This window comes from Durio zibethinus, chromosome 23, assembly GCF_047325235.1.
Source record: "Durio zibethinus cultivar Kanyao isolate XHJ-2024 chromosome 23, ASM4732523v1, whole genome shotgun sequence".
NCBI classification, from domain to species: Eukaryota; Viridiplantae; Streptophyta; class Magnoliopsida; order Malvales; family Malvaceae; genus Durio; species Durio zibethinus.
In genome coordinates, this window is record NC_143184.1 from 1675987 (window position 1) to 1687855 (window position 11869).

Below are 11869 nucleotides of genomic sequence, written 5' to 3' on the forward strand. Positions count from 1 at the left end.
AATTTTGGACCTATATCTTGACATATACAAGCAACAAGGTTGCTACCTTGTTTCTATTTTAGACTTGGAATGTTTTAAGCAGGTGAATTAAATAGAAAGATTAGAATCTGACAAGTATATATTTGCCAAAAGGGAACATTAGTGAATATTGCCAATTACATTTTTTTTTTGGATTTAAATATGAGATAACCAAGGAGACACGTATTTATATATAAAGGGGATGCCGTAAATAAACATGCGATATTGGCCTTTGATCTTGTTGCATATTCATCTGATGGAGACTGCCTGTCTTCATAGAGTTTGCCGTCTCCCGTAGTGATTTTTACGGAACAACTATCTCACAAGTCTAGACAAGTAAAAAGGTAATGCAGAATGGTGATTTTCATGCCATGAGATATGATACATATGACGATTGTTACAAACTGACATAGCCTTTATTCTTCTTGCCCTGGAGTAAAAAGTTGAGCATCCAAGTTATGAACTCAAAGATACCAGTTAAAGGAGACTGTTTACATTCTCTGTCCTTGATCCAACAATACAACATTAATGTTTCATATTTCGTCGCATACTCTGTCTTCAAAAAGTTGCAAAGAGAGTCCGATGTAAGTAAGGATTACCTTTAACATGACAATTAACAGGTGATATATACTGTCTCATACCCAAAATTCCACACAGCTTACACCATAATCTGATACAGGAAATACACCTTTATTCTTATACAGACGAAATTTATAATAGGGTGAAAATGATCAATTAGCATCAGACCAGGTAATATCTAGGTCACCTCGCTCGCTTTCAGGCACCACCGAAGCTGTCCAAAGGACCAAACTGCTTTTGAGGCAGCAACAACATTATTGCGGCATGGAGGCTGGTAAGCATGCTCATTATCACATCCCGCCTGAGAGACATTCATCGACTACCTAAGCGGCAAAGCTCTCACACTGTTTCCATTCCTATTGATATGAATAAATTTGTTGCAACGACTGGCTGAACCAACCTGTTGAGAGTGCCACCATAGGTTCATTATCCGAGTGATACTGATTGTCACATTTTGACGGGCCGCCGCCATCTCCACCCTCCAGAAGCTGTTAACAGTCAGGGTAGCTGGTGTATTGGCGGAGACCGGTGGTGAACATTACAACCAATATATTATTTATTTATTTATTATTGAAAAGTATCTCTATGGGATGTTCCTGCAGGTTTGATTAACTTATTTTTTTAGCATCTTATGGCAGCTATTTTTTGATGAAGACTGAATGACTGAGATCGCTGGCTTGGAGACAGAAAACTTCAAATTATGATTATACTAATAGACAACATTAAATTGCCTCGTTCCTTGACGAAGCAGAAACCATGCAAGATTGAAAGAGATAGCCAAAATGTTGCAGTTCTGCCACGCCGATGCCTGATTAGATGGCTTGGACACGGTTATAACTTCTAAGATTCTTTCGGCCTGAAATTCCTTTTACAGGAAAGAACCAAGTGAAAGAGGCAAATATGCCATAAGTATAACCTTGAGATAAACTTTTAAAGCATGGACAATATTGTTTTCAACTGGTTGGAAATTTTTTTTTTTCCCGGTTGTTATATAGGCCAATGAAACAAAAAAAAAAAAAGTGTGGAATGATTTCAAGCAGTGGCTAACAATGGTAGTTTTCTATGTGTTCCGAACAATGGCGTAGGCTAAGACCAATAGATGTTTCAAGTTGAATCTGGTAAATTAACTAAGAAGAATTAACAGAGAAGTTTATCAAGTACTCTGACAAGTAAGTTGCAGAGAGAATGGTCAGATATGAGCTATTCAAGAACAAAATCAAATTAAGACAACTTTCTGGCCTTTAACCCTTTCAAAAAGAATATCTCTTTTGCCAAAAATAATGTGACAAATGATACAATAAGGTGTCTAGAGTTAAAATTTGTGGTGTGGACTGCATTAAGGGATATCAGAGGTAATAACATCTATGAAGCATATACTGTAATTTTGTAATTATTGAAAAGTCCGTCCGGTTACTGGTCAGACGTCAGATTGGCTATTATGTTGTATTATAATGAACAAAACTTGGTGCATGAAGTTAATGCTTAAAAACCTTCAAGAGTGAAGGAGATGGAAAGACTGCGGTTCTGCTGATCATTTCCTAATCAGTATAAAATGACAACTTGGCTGTAATTAGCAGACTTTTTCGGCATGTCAATTCTTTGCACATAATACAACCGAGTGAATATGCCTGAAGAGCGATTGGCTGGGAGAATTTCTCCCCTGGTTTTTCTAGCTCTATTCTAAGGTTTTATTGTCTCTGTTGCAGGTAGTGATAGTAACGGATCGGATCGAAATAAATTTTTATTCGTTTAAAATTCGATTAGATTATATATATATATATATAATTCGATCTGATTTGATCTAATGATTTTTTTAATTTTAATATTCGAATTTGATTCAATATTTTTTTTAATTTTTTTATATTCGAATTTGATCCGATATTAAATTAAATTCATATTCAACTTAATTCGATTTGAAATTAATAAAATATTATTTTTTTAATATAAAATATTATTTTTAATATAAATATAAAATTATATAAATATATATAATTAAATAAATAATTTAAAAAATAATTTTTCATATATATCAAATCAAATAAAGTTGGATTTATCTAAAATCTGATTTGACTCGACCTCACCGATATCTGATTTTTGAAGAAAAAAATTAAAAAATCAAATTGAATCGAAACCACCGAATTCGGTTGAATTCCCTTCGGTAAAATACTTGAAGTTGCAGAGAAATTTTTTAGGTTTTACAATCGGCCTAGCCCACTTGTCCTGAATGCCGGCTTCATTATTGTTCTATGTTGAGCCCAAATCCAAGTTTCCTCCTCAAGTAAGTGATCCAGGTCCATTAGTGTTTGTTTCAACCCATCGAAACGAGCGAGCTTGAAGAAAGAAACTGTATATTTGCAAAAATTCCAAGACTAATCGTTTAGTTGGAGCCATCATTTCCTTCTTTATTCTAAAGAAAATATAATCTGAGCCAACTTTTAGTGGTACCCATTTTCCTGTAACCCAGGTGATTTTCTTCTCCCTCCCCCTTCATTTTCTTGATTGTTTTTTGGGTTTTCCAAGCTTTTGATGTTTGGTCATTTTATATCTCAATTAATTCAGAGTAGAGCCAAGTTGGATCTTATAAAAAGCAAGTTCTTTCAAATTTATTTTCTTCGTTAAAAAGATTCGAAATCAAAATTTTCTTTTAAAAAAAATTATATTCTTTACCACTCGAACCGAATAATAATGTGTATCATTATGTAAAATACTGCACTCTAATTGCATGGATAGTAGTAATTTCTTGATAGTTGTGAAACTATCACCTTCTGATCCTGCAATTTTGTCCGTACATGTTCAAACTACAGAACAAGTTATGAAATTCTTTGTTACTCGTCAGGTTACAAGAAGAATAACCTGATGCTGATGTGATAAAGTGATAATCACAAGAATCAAATGCCCTATTTTTTTTCCATTAAATTGTCTCATTTTAAATTAATTGATTAAAGAAAGTTCACCTGGAATGTTGTATCCTTTGTCTTCTGAAAATTGAAGTAGTCAAAAGATCACCCAAAAGAATGCAATTAGTTCGAAGGTTAAAATGCTCTTAGTACATCGTTTAACTGTTTTATTCACCAAATCCTCCTAAAGGCCAATGCAACATGGAAGAACGACTCTGATTGTTGTGTTGAAGGTGAGGTTTACATAACCTACAAATGCTCGCCACGAGTGACCAGGCATACCAAGGCAGTTCTAACCCTCTAACAGCTTTGAGAAGGGAGCCGATGGAGTGTGGCCCATCCGAATGTGACAAGAGGTTCCACTTTGATGATCTGAAAATTGTGGCACTGTCAACAGGATGGTTCAACAAAAAGAAGAGATGCTTCCACAATATCACTATATGGGGAAATGGACGCAGCGTGGCAGCCATAGTGGTTGATGAGTGTGATTCCACGATGGGATGTGACGATAAGCATGATTATCAACCTCCTTGTGCTAACAACGTTTTTGATGCCTTTAAGGCTGTCTGGAAAGCCCTCTGAGTGCCCAAGAAATATAGGGGTGACTTGAATATTACTTGGTCTTAAAATCCATTGTTAACTTTAGGGTCAAAAAGCGGCAAAAATGAAAACTCAAGATCTAAAATCCATTGATAACTCTAGGATCGGTAGAAATCGTTAGTGCTAAAATTTTGAACTAACTGTCATCAAGCTACAAATATCAGAACAAATCCCATTGTCTATTGTCATGGGTAACAGAAGTGAGAATCATGAAGCCAAAATCAGGCTCGCCTCCATTTTGTCCGTGGGACTTTCAAATTACAATCAGGTGGGCCTTCAACAGCAAACTATATACATTGCTCATGAGACTATTTGAGGAAAGAGTCATCCGCGCATTAGATCAATGTCAACATGGGTATTACGCAAATCCATTGATCGTGAACCAGGCCAAACACCTGCTGGCGAAGTTGGAGTCAGATTTTGAATTGGAGAGATGCCCAATGGAGCTACTAGATTGTCAACACTCTGATTATCGGAGTCTTTTAGACCTTCTTGACCTCCCCCTTTCTTGTTCTTCGTCTTGGGACCACCCCACAGAAAACTTCCCACAATCACCTGGTTTGTTCATCATTCACTTAAGAGTTACTAGGATTACATATAGAAGGATGATTCCATCAAAGTTAAATTCCATGCTCATGATACATAACTAAATGCCCCAGTAATATAGCCCAATGCATACAGTAAGTTTTAACTGATTTACCCATTGGAATGTATTATGGTGGCTTCCTAACCTTTCAGACACATTGAAGCAAGCAAATTAATTTGTGCTGAAAAAGTAGACAGCTAGGCCGCCACTTATAGTCCTAAATATGTTGAAGCTGCCCAATCTCACTTAACCCTTATATTTAAGGTCACCAGCATGCATAAAAAGCCAGTATTAACCAATAGAAGGTCTAATTAACAGAGATAAATCACCACCAGCAACCAAAGAGTTACCTGAACAGGGCTTGCTGCAATAAGCATCCCTCCAACACCTCCACCAATGACACAGCCATCAGGACTGGCCAGGGAAACACTAAGACCACCAGTTAGATTGCGAGAGCCACTATTGCTGGTCAGCAGGTAAGAGCCTGACAGACATAATATCTCAAATCGCCCCTACAGAAATCAAAGTAGACAAAAAAATATGTTTTTCAACTAAACATATGCATCAAGATAGGAGTTTCAGAATGAAGAGGAAAAAAGAGTTAATATGTCAACTGAAAAACTTGTTAAACAGTTGTAATGAAACTACTGACAATTGTAACAACATTGAACAGCATACACGTGATTTATATGCAATCCAAGTGTGTTTTGTCACATTCACAGGAATAAGCTAGTAACAGGCAAACCTAAATTCCCTCAACATTACTTGGCAAAATAGTCTTAGGTTGCCTAACTGCCATAGAAAAATAAAGAAATTAAGAATCAGTTATTGAGTGCCCAAACCTCATATGTAACAGTGCCACCCGAGGATGATGGCTGACGAAGAGTTACAGTAGAGACAGCCCCATTGGCAGACAAAATACATACAGCTCTTGGCCCTTGCTGTGAAAATGACATTATTTTTGTTGCAATGTCCTACAAATGTTAAATCAAATTCAAGATAAAAGAACTTTCTTCTGGTAACCTGTTGACCACATTTAAACAATTTATACCTCAAAAAATAATGCTTGAAAACAGAATATCTACTTTTGCTAGAGAAACAAAGTCAAGTCTTAAGAAAAACGTAATCCTCTCATGTATCACAAAACTGAAAGAGGTAGTATGCCTCAGAAAATTGAAAATACAAGGACACAAAAGGCAACGCTAATCAACAAGAATGTTTTATTAGATGAAAATGCATGAAGAATAGCAAGGACAACTAGGCCTAACTATTTTCCTCTGTTAATTCCTTATAAATGACAACAAATTATAGTCTAACTCTGAGAAACTTATTTTCAATTTTATAAGAAGAGATAGGGAAACAAAGTAAATTACAGTTCCTAATATTTTTCCTTATATTTTTCTATCAATGTCTTCTACATCTGCATTATCATCATGTTTTAAAATGAACAAATTTTGGTCACTTCCAGTTCATCATAAAAATATAAAAAGTCAGGGAAACTATATATATAGACCAAGCAGCTCTTTGCCTATCACCCTAAAGATTGGCTGCCACCAACCACACCATACCAAATCCTAATTTCTTGTATATTTAATTTAGAAGGTAGAAACCCAGGAACTAATTAATAAAAGAAAACCGCATACTTCTCCTATTGCAATGGTGATGACGTGTGGTGTAAAACCCATCCCAGCTGAGCCAGACAGCCATTCACCTAGCAAAACAGTCATTCACATAGCAAGAACAAAATATACCAGAATTAAACACTGATAAACAGAGGTAAATAGCTCAAGGTAGCCTTTAAAAAGGCTTAGAAATCCAGCTAGCAAGCATGTGTGCTTGAACTGCAAGCAGTGATATGAGATTACATGTTCATACACCAATGAGAACGAAATTTCAGCTTATAGAAATGGATAAGTTGTTAGTTATGAAAACTTCCACATTTGAACATTTATGTCATTCTCTACTATAAATATGGCTCAGCATACAATTTGATAACAGTAGCCAAACACAAATGTAATGTTATTCATATCATTGCTACACTCTAGCTCTGCTCCTCTTTTCTTTTTGCATTCATGCCACCCTTTCTCAGGACAAGCTCTAAGCTTTGATACTCTCATTTTGTCTTGCACTAAATTTATTCTTTTAAATATTGCTTTTGAAATTTTATTGCTTCCAAAATTTCAGACTGAAAATGGAGAAAATTCCATGGTTTATAGTCAGGCATATAAGCTATTCTTTTTAACTGAAATGGAATGTATTATTCATTTCTAATGAAAGCAACTTCTGACCCTACTCCACTTTAAATAAGCACAAATAAGCTAGAAATTTAAATCAACTAGTAAAAACTAGATAGCAGATTAGTTGGCAATATTACAGAGTCATGGTAACATTGACATAAGCCTGATTAAAACATGTGGACACAAAAAATTCTTTTACCCTAAGCAACTAGAAAAATGCAAAAAAGCTAATTTCTACCAAGTTAAAAAAGCCACTCAAGTTACATTCCACATAATCAAGCTCCATACATTAAAAAAGAGATAGGCAAAATATCTTACCAAGGGAAGCTAATTGTTGCTTCCTTCCAGTACCCGGTGGACGCCCTCTTCCCCTTTTTTGGCTTGGTGTTATTGTCCCAGGATGAGTAGCCGATGCAGGAGTCAGTGCTAATGAAACCGTTCCATCAGATCCATACTTTCGAGGCCTTCCTCTTTTCCGTTTCACTGTCTCACTAGGTGGCAGTGCTGAAGGTGTGCTTACATTGACACTATGAAGGGTAATTCCTGATGAAGAATCTATAGGTAAGGTTGATCCCATAGTAGTGGCACTAATACTTGAATGGTATTGTACATTTGGACTAGATAATTGATGAATGCCTGGTGATCCATGTATCCCAGACTGTGTTCCAGACCCTGACCCAGTTATTCCTCTTTGTTGCATATAGTAAGATGCAGACCCCGACAATGCCATAGCATCCCTTCGATCCATGCATTTACCTCGAATAACCTATACTTGAATGTGCCTTCAAATCAACTTACAAGCCAATTTTAAGTACTCACTAAAAAATAGCTCTATTTATTCTAAAGTTCAATGCAATGCCAAAACACTCCATAAAAATTGCAGAATCAAAATAACAGAAAAGCGCCCATGAAGCTCCAAATCGTGACCACTAAACCATTGAAAAGAATATAGATCTTGGAAATAACAAACCAAAATTCACAGATGCACGGCTCAGCAAATTAAGCCCGAACACAAACCAAAGAAAAACATGTAGCGTTACAAACGAAGCTCTTCGAATCTAGGCATGAAAGAAAGAAAACGAAGCGTCATATATTCACAACAGTGCCAACGATAGAGAGAGAAACTAGTCAAACACCACGGAAGAAATTACAAGATTATATGTGGAAAAAGCAAAACCAAATCAAAAAAAGCAGCCAACAGAAAAAAAATAGAGAAAGAAGAAAAAAGGAGTTGAAATATCAAAAGCTCAGAAATTGAAGGGAAAAAGACAAAAATGCAAGCTATTTTACAGCTTACCAAACCACAGGAAACAAAGAAAAAGGCTTCATCTTAAAGATATAAAGAAGCAGATGGAAACTGAAAACCAGGTCCACACACTCACCAACCCATTGTATACCTTTAACACCAAGCATCTTCCACAGGAAACCCCCAGACCTTAATACACTTCAAAATCACAACCCAAAGAAAACGATTTATGCATACATAATAAAAAACCAAAAAAAAAAAAAGAAACAGACAAAAGCTGAAACCAATGCCATAAAAGAAAGTCAAACCAAGTTGAAAGAACAGCTATCAAAAACTAAGCAGAAATCGGTAAAAATCTTTGCTCCTTTTCTGAAAAAAAAAAAAAAATCCAGAAAGAGAAAGTAACTTACATTAGTGAACTGGGGCTAAAGTTCCAGCCTTTTGATAGTAAGAAGCCTTGAAGACGATGGTTTTTTTTTTTTTTTTTGTTTTCAAAAAATAAAAAGGTGAAGTAGTCTCAGTGAGGACGTTAAGGGAATTAAAGGCAGAGTGAGAAATGCAGAAAAGAGGTCAATTTTGTGTGGAGGTGAGAAGAAAGCGTTTCTTTTCCTACTGGCAACGAAAAAGCTCCTTTGCATACACCAGTCCCTATCGGATGCATAGCTGTTTATCTTTCTTTTCTTGATCTTTGGTTTCTGTCTCTCTCTCCCTCATCTTCTTCTCAAGGACATGACGAACAAGTGAGTGATTGTGCTTTGCTTTTTGCTTTACTCAGGGCAGAAGGGATTGGCTTAAGTTTACTTAACGAGGGAAACACAGGGAAAGACAGGCAAACAGAAAATAAAGCATTTATTCTTGGATAATCCTAACTGATATTTATTTCTTTGTTTGAAGTTCGAATTTTTTTTAATATTAAACTAAACACTGTCTCCAGAAAAGCCTGTCTGTCCCACCTCCCACGCGCGGTTGTAACACGTGAGCTACTATTCAGTCTGCAACTTTTCCTCTTTCCTTTAAACTTTTTTTTTTTTACTTTATGCTAGTAGTTCATTTTTTATTTAAATTTTAAATCAGTCCATTTTTTACAAGCGAGAGAAATTCATTTTGTTAATATGATATAGAAATATTTGGCACTATCCTAAAAGATTATATAATCACCATTTATTTAATTTTTTATCTTCTTTTATTTTTTTTAAATTTAAATATGTAATGAAATATAAAATTTATTTTTTTAGCTCATTAACATCAAATGATTTAAGATCTATTGAGGTAAGCGATAAAATTAAATATAATAATAAAAATTATTATAATTATAATTTAAAAATTTATTATAATTATAATTTAAAAAGATATAAAAAATTTTATACTAAATAAATATGAGTAAAATTAATTTTTAAATTCAACTGATAATATAATAAACTCAATTACATTACATTAAAAATGCGATGAAATCCAAACATCTCCTTAATAAATAATTTATTCAAAATTATTATTACATGTATACTTATTAATATTAATTATTGCAATTTATGAAATTAAATTCATCCATAATATTAGTCTTTGACAATTACGAAATATTGTAATTTAGAAATAAAAAATTATAAATATTGAAGTTTAAGACTTAAATTTTAAATTTTAAAATGATTGAATATCATTTATAAAGATAATTATATATATTAAATGCATAAATTTTTGTTTAAATTAAAATTAAAATTTAGATTAAAAGAATTAAAATGTTTGTAATTATGAAAAAAAATACAGATAAGGGAAGGAGCGCGTGGATCGTAGGCATGAGGTAATAGGAAGAGGGGCAAGGCTGGCTTGCTTTGCATGTGACCTTTCTCTGCGCGCCACTAAACATCGCTATGTTTGTAGACCATCAGCCTAAAAATATCTATCTCAAAATCACCGATAACATCATCCCCCCCTGCCATCTTAAATCAAATCAAATACTGTGTGCTACTTGTTACTTAAATAACACATAAATTACAGATTAGTCAAATTCAACCATTTTTTTATACAAATTTAACACATAAATTGCAACTACATATTTCAATAACATACCTTATAAAATTAAAAATTTATATATATAATACATCAAATATTAATTTTTATAAAAATAATTATATTATAAAATAAGGGTAGAGTTGTTAGTTAGAGGCAAGTTTCATAAAAACTAAATGCTGTCATTCTATTTGCATCATCAAAATTAGTATATTTATCGAGCAAAATACTATGATATTATAGTACTAAAAATACGTACCAATTCTCCGTTTAAAAAAAAAAGGTTAATTAATTTTCTTTTATAAGACTTAAACTTATTCCTCCCTTATTACATGGACAAGACGGGACCCACAATATTAGACAGGAAAATGGCTTTATTATAAAAAATTTAGAAGACATATTTATTGCCCGGAGAGAAACGCATCCCATTAAAAAAAAAAAATTTTCTTTCCATCTTCACTTGGGTTATCCACTTTGCGAAAGATTTCAATGAAAAACGTTACAAATGTGCATGAATTATAATTTAATAATTATTTAAATTTTTAATATTTTATTATAATTAACCAAATTTTTTATTTTTATTTTTATTCAATTAAATATTTGAATGAATAGAATCAAGTCAAATGATAAAATTTAAATAATCAACCTCTAAATTATAATAAATTAAACCTTTAAAGGAATCCTAAAGAAAATATTTTATTTTATTTTATTTATATTACATGAAGTTTTTATTTTAATTGTTAAAAAGATTAATGGTATTTACTTTTTATTCAATTTAGAGTTTAATTGAATGTAATAAAAAATTTTGATTAATTTTTCAATTATAGTTTAGAGATTTTTAATCTTTTAATCTCTTAATTTAAAGTTATGAAATTTAATTTTTAATTATTAAAATTAAAAATTTAGCAATTTTAATAAATTTTGTAATTATTGAAAAAATTAACTTAGTATTATACAGCTTTAAAAAAAATGCAGTAAAATGTTTTATACAATAATAAAATAAAACAAAAGAAAGCCACATTGTCAAATTTTAGTTTTATTATTGTATTTATCGTTTCAATGATATCAATGGTACTTTTTTACTGTTTTCCACCTCATGGTCAAGGTTGACTTTCAGGGTCGTCACAAATCAATATAGATATCAGGGAAAAAGGATTTGATATCATTAATTATTTTGTATGATTAGTTTAATGCAACTCTTTTAAGTATTATAAAATTAAAAGTAATGCATTGTGTTTTTTTTTTTAATTGAGAGATAGATAAGATATTTAATTTTTTAGATTATGATAAGATATATCATATTTAATAATTTAAGACATAATTTTAAATCGTATATTTAAAATGATCTCAATAAATAATCATTGATATATTTCGAATTCAAAATTTTTTTATTACAAAAAATAAATTTTAATCGTTTGAACCAATTATTTATCAATAAAATATTGTATTGTGTCAAACTTAGGATCAAGAGCCTCAACAAAAATCACCACAGACCAAATATTTTTTATCGAGTATTGTATAAACTTTTTAAAATATATTATTTTTATTTTTATTTTAAATTTACTGTTAAGTTCAAAGTCTTATTTTGTTTTAATTGTGGCATTTGAAAAATAAAGAAAAAATTGAATTTGATGTTTAATGGAATTTAATTCATATAATTATTTTTTAAAAAATAAGAGTTAGTAAGTTTGAATTTAAACTT

The 11869-nt window shown here is 32.3% G+C and overlaps 1 protein-coding gene across 6 annotated transcripts; it reads right to left on the bottom strand.

Annotated features, from left to right (window-relative positions):
- Positions 1-4159: 4159 nt before the first annotated feature.
- LOC111313852 (AT-hook motif nuclear-localized protein 11-like) lies at positions 4160-8980 on the bottom strand. Of its 6 annotated transcripts, none has more exons than XM_089752330.1 (7): positions 8574-8980; positions 8300-8361; positions 7236-7683; positions 6324-6391; positions 5523-5654; positions 5031-5192; positions 4160-4649 (listed from the first exon to the last, which is right to left on the bottom strand). In XM_089752330.1, the coding sequence occupies exons 3-7, from the start codon at positions 7663-7665 to the stop codon at positions 4419-4421; spliced, it is 1023 nt and encodes a 340-aa protein (XP_089608456.1). In that variant the 5' UTR covers positions 7666-7683; positions 8300-8361; positions 8574-8980; the 3' UTR covers positions 4160-4418. The 6 variants fall into 6 exon arrangements, with proteins under 6 accessions (XP_089608456.1, XP_022770413.1, XP_022770411.1 ...); XM_022914678.2 differs by lacking the exon at positions 8300-8361 and adding an exon at positions 7888-7975 and having other exon boundaries at positions 8574-8712; XM_022914676.2 differs by lacking the exon at positions 8300-8361.
- Between the last annotated feature and the right edge of the window lie 2889 nt (positions 8981-11869).

What these genes read in the sequence shown, in the direction of transcription:
- LOC111313852 (XM_022914676.2), bottom strand. Translation starts at nt 7,665, where the DNA reads ATGGATCGAAGGGATGCTATGGCATTGTCGGGGTCTGCATCTTACTAT. An exon ending in GCAACAATTAGCTTCCCTTG is followed by an intron (nt 6,392 to 7,235) that starts GTAAGATATTTT and finishes CTGTTTTGCTAG; the next exon opens with GTGAATGGCTGTCTGGCTCA. An exon ending in TCACCATTGCAATAGGAGAA is followed by an intron (nt 5,655 to 6,323) that starts GTATGCGGTTTT and finishes TAACATTTGTAG; the next exon opens with GACATTGCAACAAAAATAAT.